This window comes from Cibotium barometz, chromosome 5, assembly GCF_041138505.1.
Source record: "Cibotium barometz isolate CiBa-2024 chromosome 5, ASM4113850v1, whole genome shotgun sequence".
Classification (NCBI taxonomy): Eukaryota; Viridiplantae; Streptophyta; class Polypodiopsida; order Cyatheales; family Cibotiaceae; genus Cibotium; species Cibotium barometz.
Genome location: NC_141050.1, coordinates 34,254,582 through 34,276,989, shown reverse-complemented (window position 1 = coordinate 34,276,989; position 22,408 = coordinate 34,254,582). Strand labels below are relative to the sequence as shown.

At 42.5% G+C, this 22,408-nt stretch overlaps 1 protein-coding gene across 2 annotated transcripts; it reads right to left on the bottom strand.

The window, feature by feature from the left end:
• Positions 1-4,016: 4,016 nt before the first annotated feature.
• On the bottom strand, positions 4,017-11,928 carry LOC147638394 (protein RETICULATA-RELATED 4, chloroplastic-like). 2 transcript variants are annotated; one of them, XM_086798321.1, is made up of 10 exons: positions 11,711-11,868; positions 10,567-10,668; positions 9,671-10,420; positions 9,480-9,548; positions 5,285-5,416; positions 5,157-5,210; positions 5,021-5,065; positions 4,794-4,933; positions 4,508-4,633; positions 4,017-4,306 (listed from the first exon to the last, which is right to left on the bottom strand). In XM_086798321.1, the coding sequence occupies exons 3-10, from the start codon at positions 10,310-10,312 to the stop codon at positions 4,258-4,260; spliced, it is 1,257 nt and encodes a 418-aa protein (XP_086654447.1). In that variant the 5' UTR covers positions 10,313-10,420; positions 10,567-10,668; positions 11,711-11,868; the 3' UTR covers positions 4,017-4,257. The 2 variants fall into 2 exon arrangements, with proteins under 2 accessions (XP_086654447.1, XP_086654446.1); XM_086798320.1 differs by lacking the exon at positions 10,567-10,668 and having other exon boundaries at positions 11,711-11,928.
• Positions 11,929-22,408: the final 10,480 nt, after the last annotated feature.

Here is a 22,408-nt window from a genome sequence, read left to right as displayed (position 1 = left end):
TCAGTTTGGTCAATTTTTGACCATTTTTGGGTTAGTTTAACTTACTTTTTGGATCTAGTTTTGAACAAGAGAGAGGAGAGATGAAAATATCTCATTTTATTGATTAAAAATTTAGGGTAATGATGAGAAAAAAGGCACCTACTTCATGAGGGGAGATCCCCACTCTGAGGTGTCAAAAATTAAAATTTTTACTCTTTTCTTTGGTCCTTGGTCCTTAGTCCACTCTTCATCTTATGTGAGCATTTACTCATTTTTTTGTTGGGGGGGGTTTCTTTTATTATTCAATTTATATCCTCCCTACATTTGGATTAATCTTATTGGTAATTTTCAGAAAATCTTGATCCTTAGGCTAAGGTCTTTTGTGCACATTATAATTTATTTCTAATGCACCTTAGGAATTTCTTTTTAAACTTCTGTTTTGGAAAAATTTATTTTAATAAGAAGGGATATTTTTCCATCCAAAGATATTTTTAAAAATTGAATTACCTCTCTCTAGAATATTTTCTCTCTTTAGGCCAAAACAGGTAGAAACAAGATCTCTTATTATTCTGAAGAAAACGGGATTGATTATAGGGGAAGAAACTGGACATCTTGAGGGGTTGGGGAGGACTCTTACATGGTTGAGCAAGATCTACAAGTGAGGACTAATTCTCAAGAAAGAGTACTTTGTGAAAGTTTTTAAAATCAATGTTGCTTGGTTGTAAAGGGTAACAAAAATAGAAACTTAGCTATGGATCTCACATCAACATTGTTGTTCACACATGTTTTTTCACACCCACCTGTGCATAAGAGTTTGTGGCGGATATAGCGTGCTTGTGTTCCTTATTCTACTAGGCTAATGGGTCCAACAAAATCGATGCCCCATTTTTAGCAATGATACTATGTGAAAAAGAGGCATTCTATCTTGAGTGTGGGTGATGGCAAAAACCATTGGCATTTGTCACATTCTCTAACAAAAATTGTCACATTGCCAACAAATAGAGTTAGCCACAAGCCTATTAGTAAGACATTTTTAATAGTAATATCCCTCAAAAAATGTTAACAACAAGCCTGCTAGTAAGACGTTTTTTTTGAGAAGATGTGGTAGGTAAACTAGTTATAAAGTCCATAGAAATTTCTTCCCATGGTGTTGCGCGAGAAAAGGTAAAGGCATGAGTAGCCCATACTATTTTCCTTGGCGTCTTTTAACTCGTTGACATATCACACATTCCGATACAAAAGAAGTAACATCATGTTTTAATTGTGGCCAGTAAAAATATTCTTCTATGGTGCGAAGAGTAGTGAGAACGCCACGGTGGCCAACATATAGGGGACGATGCATCTCTTCAAGAGAATAAAAGATCTATCCCATCCTAGCCTAGTTTGTACAACTGCCCAATTATCAACAAACTAACAAGGGGATGACTCACATCTTGGGTAAAGAAGTGGTTGGCATATGTTGTCCCTTCCCAACCCAACTCTCCATTATTGGGTCATCTAATGTATAAGTGTTGTGGTGGGATCGGCGGCTCTTTTGCCCTTGTGCTTGCCTTTGAATGATGAAGTCCTTTTAGGGAGTTCGTCAAGGAAACACTCCTCGAGTTCTCATGAAGTTTTCATTAAAGTTCATTGCACTTTCACAAGGAAACTCTCATGGAGTTCTTATGAAGCTTTCATCAAACTCAATTGCACTTTGACTATGCTTTGACAACATGGTTCAAAGGGCGTGTGTTCCTCGAGTACAAGGAAATGTGTAGTGTTGAGTCTTGGGAGTCCCTCCAAAAATCTCCCTGTCGGTGTCTCATCAAAGAATTTGTCCCTATCCATGCAACACAAATGAAGGTAGCACATGTGATTGATGTAATTGCTAGATTGACTCCTCCTTGAGTGTTTCACATAGTAAAGTTAATATCCAAGAGATTCCATAAGGCCAAGAGTTGTTCTACCTGAGCTAGTAAGGCTAGCAAATGTTGCCTCATGGGCTAGTTTTTATAGCAAGTCGTGTCATGATTTCTGACTCTGTTATAATGTGCATACCATAACCCTCCTTTTTTTTAGGTCTCAAATGTTGGGGTCATATGGTGGATAATAGGAGTGGCATAAAGCCATATGCATTAGTAGTTCCTAGTGTTGCTATAATAAGTGTTAGCAGTTTCGAAGCCATTCTCAAAAGTACCTGTGCCGAAGAGTGCAGAGGTGAAGCCTAAGTCTCATACTTCCTCTAGCTCCTGGCCCAAATATTCCAAGGGTCCTTCCCCTAGGCCTCTAGGATATTTGAGGAGTCTGGGACTAGGGCTTCCCAGCTAGCTAAGCCAAAGGTTCCTGATGATGAGGCTACACAACAACTGAGTCATTTGTGGATTCGAGAAGGAATGCTTTCTCCCGTTACTTGCTAATCTTGGTGCATTGGGTCTAGTTTTAGGATGTGATCTCTGATTTCTCTTGTTATAAGCAAAGTGGATCTCAAGAATTGTGGCAATGGGGATTTTTCTCTCGTCCCAAAAAATTGCATTTTTATGACTCGAGAACTTTTTCTTTGCCTTGAAGCAAAGATCTTGTTGTCAGCTCTTCAGTCAATTAAAAACAAAACATTGAATCTTCTATGTGAAGCAGAGACGATGGATTGAAATTCTCCATGAATATGGTTTTGAAATTAAATTTAGACTAGGAAAAGAGAATGTAACAATCAACATTCTTAGCAACAAATCTTTTGTCACCACTGTCAAACTCAATTCCTAGTCAAACCAAACAATAACGGTTAGAAGATCATTTTTTCAAGCCTATTCTTTATAAACCACTCCAACAAAAAGAAGAAAAACCTAAAATTGAAGAATTTATCTTGGAAGAAGGAACCCTTTAATTTAACAAAAGGCTATGCATACTAGATAGCTCGGGTCTTAGAAAACAAATTCTTGAGAAAGTCCCAATGGCCACTCATCCAAAGTATCATAAAACCTATACTTCTGTAAAACAGAGTTTTTCTGGCCAAGTATGAAAAAGGATACCCTAAATTATGTTAAGAAATATTTAGTTTGTCAAAAAGTAAAAGCAAAAAGAATCAAATTACCAAGAGCCTTTCAACCCTTAGATGTGCCCCAAATGAAATGGTGGGAGTATATCAATATGAATAGTCACCCAAATTCCTAAGGTTTAAGGAGGGTATGATACTATTATGGTAGTACTTGACAAGTTGATTGAAATAGCTCACCTTGTCTAAAAAAGACCTATACAGTTGCCAACATAGCTAAAAGGAAGAAACACTCAGAATTTCCCAAAGTGTGCTAAGGATTTTGGTTGACGCCCATACTCAAGAGTATTTTTAAGGTGCTTTAGTTAACTAGCATGCTTAGATGCTGTTCTAGAATTGCTAAGCCCTTTAGTAAAAAGCAAAAACTTCATTTAGTGTAATGTTTGGTGAGTCAAACTTGTAATTATGTCCATCAACCTTTTCTTTTATCTTTGCTGTGTGATACTCCATCTAGGGTAGGATGACCTAGATTGGGTTTCATGTGTGGAATCAAAGTTACTATTTAGGTGTAAAATAACCGATGTAAAAGTTAACTCGGGGTTGTTTAGAAGCATTAGTTCCATGGTTTTAAGTTGAACATATGGAGTTCCAAGAGCCGAGTTCTTGAGGTCTCCCTGAACAGTGCTATTCATGAAAACAGATGTGACACTAAGCCAAGCAGCCATACCCCACACAAGGCATGATACCTAGCCTAGAAATACTGCACCCCCTCCCCCTCAATGATGCATAGAGCTTGTCTATTAAGGACCATACAAAGTGCGTACACTGAGGTGTGTGCGTGTAGATCAAGACATGCCTGCATTTAATAGCCCTTACCCCAACACTTGTGATGTCTATGGTAGGCTCCCAACAACCACTCTGTGTTTACGAGCTTCGGATGGTTCTGCAATCCTGCTTTGAGTTACCTATAGTACACTTGCAACAACCTACCTGCCTTTGTCAAACACATGATTGAAATGTCTTCCAGCATTCAACCTTTTGGTGACACTGATCAACATACTCTTTGATGTAGGTAAATCATTCATAAAACTAATTGATTTTATCGTTTTTTGGGCCTAGCCTCATGAACTCCTGAGAGAAATAAAGCCACTTATCATGCATGCAAATCCACGCTGCTTGGAGAAAGGGATGGGTAATACGCGATCAGCTATGATATGAAACATTCTTCAACAAACAACAAATGTTTAGGTAAGCTTCTAATCCATGTTGCCAGCTGCATATGAGATCCTGCCACCAAACTAGTTTGATAATTACTCTCGTATTTTTTGGACTCCCACCCAGCGTGCATAGTCTACCCACCTGCACATGAAAACAAACAAGATACATGAGAAATACTTGCATGGTAAGGCTCTCCTATTATTCTTCTGTTAAGAGGGTAGATGCCTATTTGCTTGAGGCATTAAAACTTATGCATGTGCAGGTGGCATGCATGCGTGAGTGCGTGATTCAAGAAAATACTTTAATAAGTTCAAAAATGCTGCACAAAATAATGACACTTACATTAACGAGCCCAAAAATGTGTTTCCTGTTCTTACTGCAAAGCAAACAACACTTAGGGCTAACTTCTGGCTGTGTAACCAAGGTTCCAACATTCTCTGCTCGATCACGCCTGCAAGTATTTGGTATCTGTGGCCACAGCAGGTGCATTGTGTCAAATGCCCGTGGTGGAAAAAATGACAGAAATAGTAAACATTATATAGCAAAGCAAAGAGGGCCCCTATGTGCTACATGTGCCTGGGCCTTCCTTGCCATTTGGTTGTTGGAGTACTAGTAACAATAAAAGTACCTCAGGTTACTTGACACTGCCATGTATACACCATATGCTAAACTTGTAGATACAATAGGCACGTCCTCTGCGTGCCCAGCAAAGTCCTTATCAAAGGTTTTCCTCACATTGATAAGGGCATTGGTAACTCCAGTTCCAACCTGCATAGTTAAGACAGCAAACACAAAAGGTTATAGTTTTACATGAACATGACCACTTATTAACCAGGGGAAAAAATTCAATCTCACCAATGATGCAGATGTCCCGACAATCAACAGCTTTGCTCCATTACGCTGTGCAAACAAGGTTCATCCATCAAAAAGCTGCCATGACAGGGAGTTTCTTCCATACGAGTAAAGCAAATAATTTTGAAGCTCTACATACCACAATGGCTCCAATTCGTTGTAGAAAAGAGTACGATGTCCCTCGCAATGCAACCTACTTGAACAGAGTTAGTTCTATTTCTGTGTAGATTTTGAGATGGCTTTGCTTCAGCTGATCTATCGCTTTACCTGGAAGGCATTGTCGGGGCATCCATAGAAAAACTTTGCAATGCTGCCAGCTTGTTTAGAAATTGGAGCCCGCAGTGAGACCGTTGGTGCAGGAAGCCACACTAGCATAAAGTCTGCAATTAAAGCCATCACCTGCCCAGCACTCAACCAATGTCATCTCTCTCTCTCTCTCTCTCTCTCTCTCTCTCTCAGCAGCCACACGGAACTGGAATGGGACCTTATGGTTTGATCCGGGTGGCTTTGCCGAGACATACACTTGAAGAGACATCATCTTCTACATATCAATTGTGAGAAAATGACCATGGAGTAATTGCAACACGATCAACACCATGAATTTATTGCAGTAAGACAAGCGGTTACAATGATCTTCTCTCTCTCCGCCTGCGTTGGACTCGGGTGAGCTCCTCACCAATGTGCCTCAGATGACTCTTCATGAAGGGATTGTGAATACAAGACCCAGGGACCCTATTTATAGTGTTTAGAGTGGCCAATTCTACCCAACTAGACAACAGGATCAAATAAGGCTCGTGTCCATAAATGACATCCCCCACTGACCCACCCAAGTCCACCAGAACTCGTTCCATAAACATAATACAAACTTGTGTCCACACGTCCAAGCTTTGTTCATGTATACAGAACCACACAACACCCCACCCCCGCCCCCACCCCCAAAACCAGTCGAGCAAACATGCAAGACATTGGGCTATCTCCGGACCATCTCACGGGAGAGCTCCCAACATAGATATGTATATCACATGTCTGAGCACACTAAACCCAACACCACCCCCACTCATCTCTATGGTTGGGAAGTCGATGTAGATATGTCAATGTCGATGCTCCTTGGGATGGCTCTAGCAACTCTAGAGAATGTCTTCATGCATACATCCATACTTATCTGCCTGCTCCAATTTTTCTAATGAGTTCAAATCCATGTCCTCCTTAAGTACAATCTTCTGGTACCTCGATCAACACCCACTCTCAATCATCACTTGCATTTGCTATGCTGAGGGATTTGGTGACATACACATCCTTCTCCCAAAGGTCAAATTACAACCATCACAAAGGTTTATTACTCCAATAACAAAGGCATCACCACCTCACATCTTCCCAGCTGCTGGCTGCAGTCCCACCTCGCCCATGAAGAAAAAATAAGACAGGACCCCGTTAAATCTGCCTAGATCTGTACCAAGGATTCTTAGTCCCCCTCTCGATACTCTGTACACATCTTCAACTGTTTCAGACCACCACAATCCGACGAGTCAGAACCTCAAGAGACACTCCCCCTGTGTCCAAGCAAAAATGAGTAATCCAATTCCATATAAATAAAGCCTGCATACTCGCTCCACCTCCACCTGGACCATAGACTCCCCGATCTTTCAATCTTCTGCCACGACTTAACACTGTGTAATGGCAAAGGACACAACATTCCCATCATCACCAAACTTGCTAAGATGTGGTTGCTGTCAAATGTGGTTCTACCTTCCAAAAACTTAATTGTTTTAATTAAGATAAGGAAACATCTCCCAAGCTGAATCAAACTATAGGTGCTGCACCATATTTTCAAGCTCTTCTTTCAACCATGGATCCCACTATGCTTGCTTCCTTGGATTTGCTAACATGGGAGTTTTCTCTGGACTCACTTCACCTGCCATTGGAGTGAACTTGGACAATGAAATTTGATGACTTTGAACTATCGGGGTTACCACCAACTCTAGGTTCCTTAACTTGTGTTGACTTTGCAGAATCAGAGAACTGAACTTGTTGGTTTTGCACGACTGAATGATAGATTGGCTGATGTTATTAGTCTTCACCAAGTACTTTGCTTTTATAGCCTTAGAGGTTCATCTATCTCATAGACTCACATAAAATGCATACTAATCCACTCTGAAGTTGGGTTCTCACACACACATACAGACTAACACTCATAGCGAGTGTTCATACACATACGGCACACTAGCCTTTTTAGAGACTCCAAATCCCAAGAAATACCAACAAACCCCCCTTCGGAACAAGTATGGAATTGCTTTGAGAAACCTTAAGTAGTCATGGTGATTCTAAATTACTGTATCATATGCTCAAAAGAGAGACAATGACACCAACATCAAAACTCTCCAGTCAGGCCTGATATAAGAGCTTGACCACTCATGTCAGCCTACATCAGTCTACCAAAAACAATCCCCCTTGCTCTAAGCAAGGATAAGATGAGTATGATGGAGCCTTTTATAACATCAAGGCATTACAAAATAGAAAATACACAAAAGGTTTATTTGATTCAGATTTTGGGGGACTTCCCGGGCAGAGAATCCTTGACACATGCATAGAGCAATCAGAATGCCCAATCATAATCATCATAAAGAGAAAGATGTGGATGCTTGCTTCTACTTCATCTTCTTCTTCTCTATCTTTAACTAGAATTTCATGCTCCTTTGCTAGTTCCTTGGCCATGTTCTTGAAGCACATATCTTCAGTGTGTCCAAGCTGCTTGGAGAAGTTGCACCTAGTTGTTATGCCTTCCTTCTTACCTCTGAACTTTGTGACCACGGTATTTTCAAGCTTCAGTGTTGCTTTTCTTGAGACAACAGTCTCCATCTATAATGATTGCAACCATATCATTATAGGAAATTTCTTGAGCTACTCTTATGGCAGTCAAGGTTTCAGAGTGCTTAGAAATCCCTTCTATACTAGATAGAGGGACTGCCATCATATCATCTTCGTCAACATTGGCTTTTGAAGTGCCAAGTTGCTGAAGAATTGACCCTGATTTGCTCAATTGTTCTACCGTGGTATCATTCTCATTCATTTTTAAATTGAAGAGTATTTGCAAGACCGACGAGTGCAAGTGCTTTGTCATTCTTGTCTTGCCAGATTCGGACTTTATCAGCACCTTTTCAGGTTCTTCTGTTTCCTTGTCGGTGAATTGACCACATTCCATACTCCATCCCTCATCAAGAGAAGCTGGATCTTCGTCTGCCACGCAGGAAAATTGGAGCCATTGAGTTTCTCCAATGCAAAGTTGCATCTATTGATCTCCGTGGCTTTTGCAAAGACTACCATTTGATGCAGGATGCCCGATTTTGGAAAAGCCCCGAATTTTGCTACATTAGGGGATTTAATTTGGTCAAATTCACCTTTTAGGAAGGTGCATGTTACATACTCATGGTAGTCAACCCACAAGACTATATAACTATCAACTCCATTATGCATTGTACGGACTAGATACGACATCCCCACTAACGTCATCAGTGCCCAATAGTGGGTGTAGAACTATGTATCAAGATATGCTCTCACACACACACACACACTCCACACACACACACACATAAGAGCATATATTCACACAAAGCCCTTCGTACTAAGTTTCTGTCAAACCTCCGGATATGCTCTAATGGTAACTTTAGCCCAATTTCTGAAAAGCCCTAAATTTTGGTGAGTGCAACAGCTTCAATGACACATTTTTAACCTGATTTTTTAAAAACTCCCTTAATTTGTTGCTGATGTGACATATTGTGGGTACATCAGCTGAATGTGGAGGCATCTATTGTCAGACAGGTGCTGATGGGCAGCAAGATGACGTGTGGGGGCTGGCGGCCGGAGCAGGTGTTGGTGACTGCTAACTGCAATGCAGGTGAGAGTAGCACAAACTGGCCGCAGCGGTGGCCGTCGTGGATGCAAAGCGAAGGCATTGAAGGTGCTGATCAGAGCCGACAGATGCAGTTGAATGACTATTGGCATATCTTGCTCTGATAACATGTTATCTTACAGACTCACATTAAATGCATACTTATCCACTCTCCTAAGAGTGTGTTTACACATACACATACACACTAACACATGCGTGAAGGGGCTGTTCACGCATATGAGACTCCGAATCCCAACAGATCAAGCCTATCCACCAAGGACATTTGTGGTGAGTCTAAGTTAGCATTACAGAAAAAGGAAGATTCACAGCTTTCATTGCAGAATGCAGACTCAATTGTAACAGTTGTCCTTTACTCAGCCCTTGTAACTAGGACTCTTCTAATCGTGTAGCTCCAAGCTACATGCAATGTCTCTAGAAAAAATCGTTTCTACATTTAATTAGTAACAATATTTAAGGATTTAGCTGACGAAAAAATAAACCAATTGGGTGAAGCCCTATCAGCACAACTATGACAGAACGAGCATGCAAGCAACTACAAGGGGAAAAAGGCATTACCACATCCGCAAATACAAAGTCCAACTCCTTTTTGAAATTTTCTCTACGGCGCTCCAATTCAGCTGCAGTCTGTCACAAACAAGAGAGCAACATCAGCAAAGTAAGGGAAGAGAGTGGCAATTCTAGTACATAAGGGAACACATATAACCCCATGGCAATGCTACAAATATGCAAGCTATAGCATAGTTCACCTTGGTGAATATGCCAACCCCACACTCGATGGCAACTTTTGTGAGAAAGAGATCGTCTGCCAGCAGCCTCTCTTTGAAGCCTCCAAATTGCAGCAGCCAACGAAAGAAAGGATTAGTTTGAAGCTCGAAGAAGCGATTGACAATTGCAGCTGGGATTCTGCCTTGCTCTATTGCTGATGCAAAGTCTACAGGGATATCAGCAAGCGATTTTCCAAAGCTTGCCAAGGCAACTAGAGCTTCTATACGATTCTTCTCAGAATCGCTTCCACCAGTGGCACCATCACCATCACCACCGCCTCCGCCTCCACCTCCACCGCTGCCAACGCCTATCCCACCATCATCTCCACTGTCACCGCTTGCAAGTTCCGCTGGATACGCCGTGGAGGATGCATGCAGGTTAAACCTTAAATTTTGAGAGGGGGAAACATCTGCAAAGGTCCTGGTTCCTTTGGCAAAGGATGTGATGTGTACAAGCGAGAGTTGCCAAGAGTGAGGATCTGTAGGGTAGCCTATTGAGGCTACAATGCTGGGGTTGAAAGAAAGCTTGCATGCCTTGGGAGAAGAGGCCCAAAATGATGAGGTTTGCGGAGAGGACACGCTAAGAGAAGATGATAGTTGCAGTGTCGTCAAATTGAGCGCCATGAAGAAAGGGATGGCTTGATCGATCACAATGAGATCCAGGCCGTGGGTTAGCACGGCAGTCTGCACCCGTTAAGGTTTCATAAACAGCGGGATCGTTTCTTCAAAACCCTGCGAACAAAACACAGGAATCATCAAGCTTCAGTAGACAGGGCAAAATGCTTGCTTTCAAATCGTTAAGAGCGGATTGAGAGGCAGGTCATGGACATGCCTTTTTGAGCTAAGCAATGACTATATATATGTGTATATATACATACATGTGTGTGAGTGTCTGAAAACAGGGAAACTGCCTCGATCGGCTTTTTCCTATGAAAACAGGCTCCCAGCTCTATACGTCAACCTTTCTAGGACACTTTTCCCTTTTCATATGAATAGGGTGCAGTGTCAAGAAAAGAAAAAATCGTTCTTTAGTATAATTTTCACTGTTCAAAATAGAGAAAAAAAAACAAGATATAATTTTGCTTAATTTTTAATTTTTAATTTGAATTTTTTGAAGTTTTGAGCCTAATCGATGCATTTTTTTAATAAAAACCGATTTGGGCTAAAGGTCATCCTTTTTTTCATTGGTTTAAAAAAAATTATTTCTGACACTCATAAAGTGGCTTCACAACCACATTAATCATGTACACGTTTCGTGCTTTCTGATCTACACTAAAGTTGTAGACAGTGTCACAAAAAAACCGTCTTTTAGTGTAAAAAAACCGATTAAATTTAAACCGGTTGAATTTTTCAAAAACCGACTATCGTTGAGGCTATGCTTGAAATAACCGGTTGAATTTTACCAATTTCAGTTATAAAACCGATTGAGAGGTTCAATTTTTATAAAGAAAACTGATCAAAGAAAAAACTCTCTTTTTATTGGTTAAGAAAAATGCTTTTTTCTCTCATATATGCCCTGGTGTTGCATTCTACCGAGGTTAATACCTCTCTCTCTATCTCAGTGGTTGTAGACAAATTTTAGAGAGATATTCCAAGAGAATTACTGGTCAAACTTGGTTTCACACCTCATAGCTCTCAAAGTGAAGGTATTGGGTTCGAATGTAACCTAGTGGCATTATAGTTCAGTACTTATTTTTGAAAAAAGAAAAAATAACAGAGACACTGCAAGAGAAAACTCATCCTTAATCTCGCTTTCATGTCGTTAAAAAAAAAACACACACACACACCCTCTCCTACACTGCAAGAGAAAACACACACCCTTTATCTTGTATGGATTTGTCTATGCAATATGTAAGGAACAGACAGAGATAACACTTCATCTACAGCATCAAAGGCTACGGTGAAAAAAAGAAGAGTGAATCTTTACACAGGACGAGCACTACAAGCTGCTCCAGTTGAAGGTTTTAGGGTTTTCAGGCAGAATAGGAAGGATGCGAGGGTTTGCGGGCAGGTTAGACGCACCTGGGAAGTGATGGAGGGGCGAGAAACTCTGGTTTTGCTGTTCGGTGCTTTTGAATCTCCGCCGCTCTACTCAGGTAGGTTTCGCCCGATGACATCCACCTGTGTGTGTGTGTGTGAGAGAGAGAGAGAGAGAGAGAGAGAGAGGCGAACAGGAAGGTGTGAGGCTGTTCTTTCCTGGTGCTTTTGGCCACGCTCTGCAGATGAGGCAGCGAAAACGTGTGGTCCGTGGATCTTGGATCTTGCTTCGCTCGATGACCTGGACCCTTATGCTGACTGGGACCCTAAAGACCTTCCACGTCCCCAACCAGTTGCCTACCAAACCCCTTGCCTTTTAGAATCTGTTGAATCTGCCTTTTTTTTAAAATAGAAGTTGCTGCCTGCTGAGCTGGCTCCTAGAGGTTTGGAAGAACTAGTCCAAGAATGTGAACACTAAGAATCATATAGTATTGAAGAGTGTCCTCCCTAATGGGTGTCTAATGTCCATTAGAGTCAGGACTCCTAAGAGAAGTCTACAAAGTTCAACCTAGAGCCGTGTCTCACCTCGATACCATGAAGAAGGCCTCCCACATAATTTTATAAGTTCCAAATCATAATTGTAGCTCACAGTGTGATGGCAGAAACCCTATTCGATTGAAAGTAGTAGGATATAATATTGTTTACAATCTCCACATGATTATTAGTGTTATAAGGCTCATGTATCACGAGAAAGTACACATTTTGTGAAAGACAAAACTATAAAGTATTTGTCAAATTCAAGAAGTATAAAGTATTTGTCAAAAATCAAATGTACAACTTAATTACGATCTATCAACTATGTGACATTGTCCATAATTAAAGTAATAAGATGGTAAATGAAACATTGCTTCTATAAATATCGTAAAACTATATGATGAACCCGTATGTTAATATCTTTAAGCTTTCACATCTCTTGTGTAGAGGACTAGTGCCATAGCCACGTTGTAAAGCCACAAACTACAATTTACATATGCATAAATCACAAGTATAGCCATAACTTAATATAAACCAATGAGGATGCAATACATCAATTGCGTTACAAATGAGGAGTAATTTTTAAGAGAGGTCTCTAATACATTTTTGCCTACATGCACCACCGATGTGTTGGTCTTGCTCCATTTTTTCAAGGCAACTAACGTCCTTCAACAATTATATACAACATAAACATATTGTTTCCAAGAACTGTATGGCATAGTCAGACTGTTTAGGGTTAGGGTTCACCAAGGCAACAGGCCTCGACCACTGAGTCACCGGCCTATCTCAATGAACATGCATTGTACCCCATGCTCGCGCATACATACGGATAGGATTCGATTCTCTCCTCATGGTAAGGGCGAGCAGCTTGCAGAAGGATGGAGCAGCCTGAACCTAAGCGAATGATACCATGTTGGAGAATGCATAGGCGGAAGCATAAACAATACAACAATGAGAGAGAGCGGCATTGCCTTGAATGCAGCTCTGAATGGGCAACAGAACACCTGGCCGGTCATCATGCACAAGATCTGATCTGGCTCAAGTAACCTTCATGTAACAGTGTTAATGAAAAAGCAATTGCCCCAATGACTGCCCTTTTTAACCACAGAGGGAAGAATGTTTTATCTCATCCTCTCTCATATGCTGACACCTTGTCTTTCGGTTCAGTGGTGGATGCCACTATTATGCAAAGCCTACAAGATGCAGTCTCGCTCATCGCCTGCCCGCCGCAGATCTTTGAACCACCAAGCCCAACCCCTCTGATAAACTCGAGCCTCCTTTAGCACCAAAGAAAGTCTTCTTTGCTCGGGTCGCCCTCCTCATGGACTGTGTGTGCCTTGAATTCAAGCATGCAATAGATTGTGGGGCATATCTGTACTTCATGGGGTGCATTCCTGTGCCAAAGAGGACTTCAAGAAATGGTTCTCCACATCGTTTCAAGGTAAAGCTTCTCTAGCTCGTTTTCATTTTGCTTATAAGGGGTTCTTCCAAGTGCTGGTTGAATTAGTGGCAGAAAGAGACACCATATGTTCGGTGTTTCCCTATAACAATAGTAGCCTGGTGCACATCATCCCATGGTAACCAGCATTCAAACCAGAACATGTGCTCCAAAACAAATGCTCGGTGTGGGTTAGCTTCCTGGACTTAACATACTACCTGTAGGCTAAGGCCCCTACAATGGCCGATGTGCTTGGAAGAGTCCTCTACACACCACCCTTGGAACTTAACAAAGGGTGGGGACCAAGGCGATGTTACATCCTATGGGATTGGAGAAATGACATCCCAGATGTTCTCTTGCTATCTGCCCCGAAAGAAATCAAGTTCAATGTCACTGTCCACTTTAGAACATTCCTAGACTCCTACTACAAGTGCAAGCAAACTGGACACTTCGTAAAGGAATGCCCCCACAACCGGAGCCGTGAAACTAACTCCCCTGCAAGTGAGTTCTCCAAGAAGAGCACAAAAACATCCTTGGTCCCCTCAGAGGCCACTGCTGCAATTGTGGCTCAAACGGCAGGAAACAGAGTCATAGTTGCAAAAAAAAGATAGAAAACCACCCAAGGATCAGGGGTCTGGGGTGGCAAGTAAGAATAACCCTATATGCCCTCCACTGCAACCTAAAGACATTAACGTCTCCTTGCAGTTTGCAAGGTAAAGGGTCTCTCAAGAAGGAAGCCTGCGCCCAAGGGGCAAACGCTTATCTTGGGTAACAAATATGACGCACTGAAGTGGATATGTCTCACGATGTTGAATATGTCTTTGCACATCAAGGTGAAAATCATTTTATGGAACATCATGGGAGGATGTGCTCCACTAGGAAGAAAAGAGAGGCTTTGAATCTCTTTGTTGATAAATGGCAAGCTGACTTTCTGTGTCTCTACTAGCAGCAATTAAAAACCAGAGGAGACCACCACCTCAATCTCAAGAGGGGTGGAATTTCTTTTCACTAGGTGGGAGGCATGGCCATCTTGTTCAAGCCTAGCTGGACATGCATTGAATAGTTCAGAGAGGAGAATGGTTACACGCTGGTGTGCTGAAGGTAAAAAACCCCATTATTCAGTTCACCTTATGTTCTATTTATGCACCTAACAACTCTGTTGAAGAGAGCTACCCTCTAGGAATGCTTAAGCGTGGTACTTGAGGGGAAAGATGACATCATTGTTGGTGATTTCAATATGGCAGAGATGGCAGCCAACTGCTCTTACCCTCGGACAAACATGAGTCATGCTGAGAAGGAGGCATGGTAGAAATGTACCCAACAATGCAATTTGGTTGATATAAAGCAAGTTTGTAGGAAGGTCAGTGCATGCAACTACACGTGGTCTAACAAGCAAGCTGTGTATGACTAGCAGGTAGCCAGATTGGATAGATGTTATGTTTCCAAGGGAGGATGGTTCCCTTTGGGACCTTCGGACCCTCCTAGACAAAAACTACTCTAACCACTCCCCTCTTCTAGTCTCCTTTGCCACTCCAGTCTTTGTCCCTAGCAGAAATGGGTCTCTACACTTCAAGCTCAATATCTCCCACACGGGGAAGGTGTATTTTAGTGCAGGGATTGTGGTAGTGTGGGATGCAACAAGAGCCCAAGGTGGGACCCCACTGGAACGTTGTGATAGATGCATTAGATATGCAACAAAACTTATACGAGAAGTATGGGAGAATCAATGCTAGGCTGGGAAGGGCATAACTCATAATAGCTAAAAAGTTGAGAGAGAACCTCATTCAAAAAGTGCAACATGAGGAACTCAACCCAGTCAGTACCACGTTGATCAACAACATAGGCACAATCGATCTCATTAGAGATGAAGCGATAAGGGTTCGCTCTTGCACTCATTGGTTAGCCAAGGGAGATGCACCCACTAGCTTCTTCTTTTAGCAAGTCAAAGAAAAACACCACCAAGAAAGAATCAACAGATTGATGTTGTCTAATGGCTCGTTAACTGAGGATGAAGGGGAGATAATCTCCCACTTCACTACACGCTTATCTGCCCATCTGCCCCCTTGGTAGAGGTGGGATACGCAATAAGATTGGAGCACTTTCTCTCAAGATTGACTAGGACAGTTGAAGACTCCTCGCTCCCAGTTTGGAGCACGACTTTCACGGAGGAGGAACTCAGGTTTGCTACCCCGGCAAGATGGGTAAGGAGAAGACCCCACGACTAGATGGCCTTCCCATAGAATTCTACTGGCACCTCTGGCAATGTGCCATGATTAATGATGCATGCAAACATGGGGAACTCACTTAGGAGGTGAATTGGGGGCATATCAAGCTCATACAAAAAAGAGCCCATAGATTGGTACTCAGCCTTGAACTCGTTTGGGATGCCCTCCATCTCCCCCGCATGGAGCAACCATATGTTATGATCAATAATGTCATGCACTATGTGCACGATGCCTACCCGGGGAAGACGACCACTAAAAATGGAGTGGAGTGGCAACATATCTCTTGCCCTTAACTCATGATGCCGGCTAGGGCCCTAACCTTCCTCCTCAACATTGTTGGACCGACAGGTTTAACCAGTGTAACATGTCCACGTTAGCCTCTATCCACGTTAGCCTCTATCCACCAAGGTGTCCATGTCAATTGGGCCGAATATGTACATAAAGAGCTTCATTCGGTCTACTTGAACCCCGAGGGAAAGCTTGTTCATCCTCTCTCTTAACAAAGGTCATATATCACGCAGCGAGCTAGGAGAAGCTACCGCAACCCATCCACATTCAAAGCCCAACCACCATTCCACACCCTATCCCTGAGCCTAGAAGCTCTCCAAGCTCTCCGCCCCCCAAAAACCACCACATCGATACCCGAAAATAACAGGAGGAAGCTCGTAGACAGGCTGCCCACCACCACAATGGAATAAGCTCAGCTCAAAGCTTCACAGGAGGAAGAAGCCCGACGCAAAGCGTAAGAAGAGGAAGACATAGGTTGTACGACCCAGTTTTTTGATGAAAACCTCATCAAAACCCCAAGCCCTAGAGGACACTATTTCCACACTTCACCCTCGATTCTTTCGAAAGAAGGACCCTCATCACCCTCCTCCTCTCAACGCACACTATGGATACCTTGTGTTGGGTCCACATTGGCCATTTCCGCTCCCAAGCCACCTACTCCGAGGGCATCAAATCAACCCATGGAGCCATTCCATACTTTGCACAAGGCTTTTCTAACCTTGCTCGTGAGCTAGTCACCTTAATGACGGATTATATACAATGTCAGTAGGAATAGGTGAGAGCCACCTAGTACAGCAGCAAATGCTCCTGGCCAAAGCAGATTGGCAGCAAACCCAGAAGACCCTCTAGGAAGCCACGCTTGCCAACCAACAACTGCATGCGGCCCTGGAGGATTGAGAAGCAACCCTTGCCACTTAAGAGAGCTCCAACAACAACTTCAGGCAACTCAAGAGGCTTCCCAACACGCCACATAAGCCATTTCCCTAGCCCACACAACGAAACCCAAGAGCTTCGGTGGCCACAATTAGATTTTTCAAGCTCATCATCACACTCCTAGAAGACTTTCTAGAGTGGGCCCACTACCAAGAGGGCAGTCAGGGCCTCACCTTTGACCTCAACAAAGGCCCTACCTTGCAACAACTATTCGGCTACTATGAGCACATCCCCAATGGATGCTCGCCTGGCAACACCAAACCTCCGAGGATATGATGGAGACAGCATTTTGGACCAACTACAAAGTCCCCCCATATCCCAAATCATGGTACGACTTTATTAGAACATATTCCATCTACTACCATTGATTTGCCTTGCCAACTCCAAGGATGAATTTAAAATAGGGAGGAGACTCTGTTAACCACACTGGTTAACATTGTTTTTAAGTGTGGTTATGCTTCATGTAACTCATTTTGATGTAACTATGCTAAGCGCTTCATGTAAAAGATATATGGGATGACTAAGCTTATGACTTATGTAATGCCACAAGAATAAGCCTAGGTGTACATAGAGCTAGGGAATTAGTTTTGGGCCCCCAATTATTAAATGGGTGGCCGGTCATTGTAAAAAGAGAAGTCATGTATATAAGTGACTTATGAAATATGAAAAGGGGCAATCCTATTATCACATTTGAGTTTTCCTTCTCTCTTTCTCTCTCTCACTCTCTTGTGGCTATGGTGGTGTTAATCCCACTTTGGATTAACAAAGATGCTCCTCCGTTTGAGGACATTAATAAGTATTATATAATGGCACTATAAAGGTTGTACATTATGAGATACTGGCCAGCCAAGGCTTTAGTTAGTAAGTTTTGGGCACCCAAGTGTGAATAAGGGCCAATTATATATAAGGCAATTTCTCATAATGGAAAGACTCAATCCCTCTTTGTGCTATGAGAGCTCTTGTCTTGTCTTGTGTATGAGAGAGAGAGAGAGAGAGAGAGAGAGAGAGAGAGAGAGAGAGAGTACTCTAGTGCATGTACCTCTTCCATGCTTGTGTGTGGGAGAGTGAGAGGACGATTGCCTTGCATTGTGGTGTGAGCGACTCCGCGGTTTGACAGAGTGGAGGTGGAGATTGGAGGATTGGAGCTTCCAAAAGCGAGCTTGGAGAGCCTAAAGGGATGTGAGCTTGAAGCATTGGTAAGTACCCTATGATAGTTGTTATCTATTGCTTCTTCCAATTGTGAATGTGTGGAGTTCTTTTGGGAGGTGCAGTAGGCCATAACATTTTTGGCACCACTGCTAGAGAATAACCATTGTTTCTTCCATCTTCTTAGAGCTCTAGCTCCCATTATGCAAAATTCACTATTGCCTTTGCATTCTAAAAGTGCATTGTGAAAAACTGTGTAGATAAGGTTTGTGTGGAAGGGAAGAAATAAGAGTAGTTGTGGAAAATCATGTGTGTGGAAGTGTGGGTGAGTACTTGGTATTTCCTAGAAAAAAGCTATACTTGGATTTTCTTTCAATTTTTTTGTTTTTGTTTTACCAATTTCGCTAGTGTGAGATAGCATTGGTAACACTCTTTTTTCTATTTTTTCAAAAAAAAAATCACAAAACAAGGATGCATTGGTTGTGTTGGTGACTTGCATTACATTCCTTTTGCTAGGCACAACCTTTCTGGATCTTTTGGGCAGGTAGATCATACTCTAAATCAATCAAAACATCATTTTGTTGACTTGCCTGGCAATGCGTGAAACTGTAAGAAAGCATTTCATGGCATTAAACGCATTGCATTTCACGATGTGAAACATTGCTACCACTAGCGTTGAAAATTTTGGGATTGCCTTACTAACGTTCGTGCATCTTATCCTGCCACGACTGACACAAGGAAATGAAAAAGTTTTATTTCGTGAAAGTGAAACGCATTGCATTTCACAACGTGAAACACAATCTGCCATTTCACGACGTGAAACATAGTTTGTTATTTCATGGAGACTGTTGGAATTAGGGTTGCAGGAATGCACACACAACTTCAAGAAGATGAGGAAGCTTGAGCACAACACAGTAGTGTATTATGAGTGCCAAGAATGAAAGATAACAAGCCCTAGAAGATAATGGGCGTATATACAATGCACGGGGGAAAAAACCTCCTAGTGAGGGAAAAAGTGCCCCGGCGGTCCTAAGTGTGTTCACACACATCACTACTATAATATGGTAACAAATCCCCCCTGGAGTGATGCGGTGAACAAGAGCTAGCACTCATGTATAGGGAAGTGTCTAGCTATGTGGACGAATCCACAAAAGGGAGTAAGCCCAAAGCTTTGCGAAAAGCTTCGAACTTCTCACGAGGCAGAGCCTTTGTGAAAAGGTCTGCAAGGTTATCCTGTGTTGGCACATAAGCCAAACTGATCTCTCCTGCAGAGAGTCTCTCCCTGACATAATGGTAGTGCACCTCAATGTGCTTCGTACGAGCATGGAACACTGGGTTCCGCGCAACTGCCAATGCGCTCTGACTGTCAGTGAAGATGGTGGTGGCAGATGGCTGCCCAACACCCAAATCAGCCATAAGGCGTCTGAGCCACACACACTCAACCGTAGCTGTGAAAGCTGCCCTGTACTCAGCTTCACAACTAGAAGTGGCCACAGTAGGCTGCTTCTTGCTCAACCATGATATGCATGAGCTTCCAAGCATGAAGCAAAAACCACTCGTGGACACGCGTGTGTCATAACAACCAGCCCAGTCAGAATCTGAAAAAACATGTAAATCTGGCGGCAATGATCCCCCCTTGGGATAAAACAACCCAAGATGCCGAGTACCACTCAAATAGCGAAAGATACGCTTCACTGCCTGCCAATGCTTAATGCCTGGGCTATGCATAAATCTGCTCACCTGTGAGACTGCAAACTGAATGTCTGGCCTCGTAATGCATACATAAATGAGGCAACCAACAGCTGTCTGATAGAGTGTGACATCAAAGTGATCTCCAGCATCATGAAGACTCAACTTCAAACCTGTCTCCATTGGAGTAGCAATAGGCTTGCAGTCTTCAAGGCCAAATCTCCGCAACAATGTTTCAATATACTTTGTCTGACACAAAGCAATACCTCCATCACACTGCTTAAATTGTATCCCCAAATAATGATGCAAATGCCCCAAATCTGACATCTCAAAAGAGGCATTCAAATCAGCCTTAAAATCAGCAATATGACTCTCATTTGGTCCTGTGAGCAGCATGTCATCGACATAGAGAGCAATGATTAGATGTACACCATCCACACGTTTAACATACAAAGTGCTTTCTGTTGGACTATTCTGAAACCCATGTGCAGTCAAATATGCATGTATTTTTTCATACCAAGCTCGTGGAGCTTGCTTTAAACCATATAAAGCCTTTTTTAACCTGCACACTTTGTTTTCCTGCCCTCTTTGAACAAAACCACGAGGCTGCGATACATACACCTCCTCATGCAAATCTCCATTTAAGAACGCAGTCTTTATGTCCAGCTGATGTACATTCCAACCATTATGAGCTGCTAATGCACAGATGCTACGAACAGTGGTCATACGACATGTGGGAGCAAAAGTCTCATCAAAATCAATGCCCTTCTCTTGAGCATAACCTTTTGCAACAAGCCTAGCCTTATGGCGATCCACTGTGCCATCAGGCTTACGCTTCAATTTGTATACCCACTTAGTGCCAATGGCCTTCTTGCCAGGGGGCAAGTCACATAAAGACCATGTACCATTCTTCATAATAGCATCGTATTCTGCTTGCATAGCAGCCATCCAATTTTCTGAACTTTGTGCCTCATCAAATGAAACAGGCTCACTTTCATCGCACATACTAGAAACAGCCAATGCATAACAATCTGACGCATAAGAGGCACCATGAGAGCCAGAACGAGTGCGACTAGACAAAGGGGCATCCAACTTGCTGTCACGCAAAGTCTGCACCAGCCATCTAGGCATATTCCTAGAGCCCTCAATCTCTTGTCTCTCATCCTCAAGTGCATCATGCACATCTGCATCAGATATAGGCTGATCTGTGCCATCATTTAAAACCTGCATAGGCTGAAAAACTGCCTCATGAGGTATTGCACTTGACTGTGCACCACTGAAAAGAGGCAACAATGTATCATAGACATCACGTGAGCTGATATCTGTCTCCTTAGTACATGAAACCAAGGGCTGAACTGCATCTTCCACAAATACAACATCACGGCTAACCAAAATGCGCTTTGTCTGTGGATGATACAAACGATAGCCTTTGCTCTCAGCACTATATCCAACAAAAATACATTTGACAGCTTTGTCATCCAATTTTTTGCGATGTTGCACAGGCACTAATGCATATGCCAGGCAACCAAAAACACGTAAATGGCCAACAGATGGCTTGCGGCCATGCCAAGCCTCATATGGAGTGACAACCTGTAATGCTTTGGTGGGACACCTGTTTAGTACATAAGTGGCACACATGACAGCCTCAAGCCAAAAACCATGTGGTAGACTTTGACTCTTAACCATACATCTTGCCATTTCCATGAGAGACCTGTTTTTTCTCTCAGCCACACCATTTTGCTGTGGTGTATACGGCACTGTACATTGGTGTTTTATCCCACGCTCAGCCAGAAATGCATTAAATTCTGAAGACATATACTCCCCCCCTCGATCTGAACGGAGGGTGCCCATCTTACTTTCTGACACATTTTCAGCCATAACCAAAAACTGTTTGAAGCACAAAAACACTTCGGACTTTGCCTTCAAAGGATATACCCATGCATGCCTGGTAAAATCATCAATGAAAGTCACGAAGTAAAGGTAGTTTCCAAATGATGGAGTTTGCATGGGACCACAAACATCACTGTGAACAAGCTGCAATCTGCGTTCAGCTCTCACTGATCCATCTTTGGGAAAGGAAGCACGCTGCATTTTACCCAATATGCAGCCCTCACAAACATGCTTGACAGGTGCCTCAAGCTTAGGCAAAGAAGACACCATTTCAGATTTCTGCAGGCGCAGCAAACTTGCAAAATTCAGATGACCAAAACGTGCATGCCACAGTTTTGCATTTGAAATAGCCTGCGTATCCATAATAGCACATGCTGAATCCTCTACACATTTGCCATCCATATTGAGCTTATACAGCCCTCGACATAGTGAACCAGATGCTACAATGATGTCACCACAAGAGAGATCATGAACAGTACATCTGTCATCCACAAATTTTACAACCAAACCTGTTTTGGCAAATGCGGAGACTGACAGCAGATTCTTTTTGATCCCTGGCACATACAATGCATCAAAAAGTGTAAAGGTGTTGCCATTTGC

Coding starts and splice junctions, on each gene's coding strand:
- LOC147638394 (XM_086798320.1), bottom strand. CDS start 10,312: ATGGCGCTCAATTTGACGACACTGCAACTATCATCTTCTCTTAGCGTG. Junction 5,417..9,479: donor ACTTTGTATTTGCGGATGTG/GTAATGCCTTTT, acceptor AGTGCTGGGCAG/GTGATGGCTTTAATTGCAGA. Junction 5,066..5,156: donor AACGAATTGGAGCCATTGTG/GTATGTAGAGCT, acceptor TTGTTTGCACAG/CGTAATGGAGCAAAGCTGTT.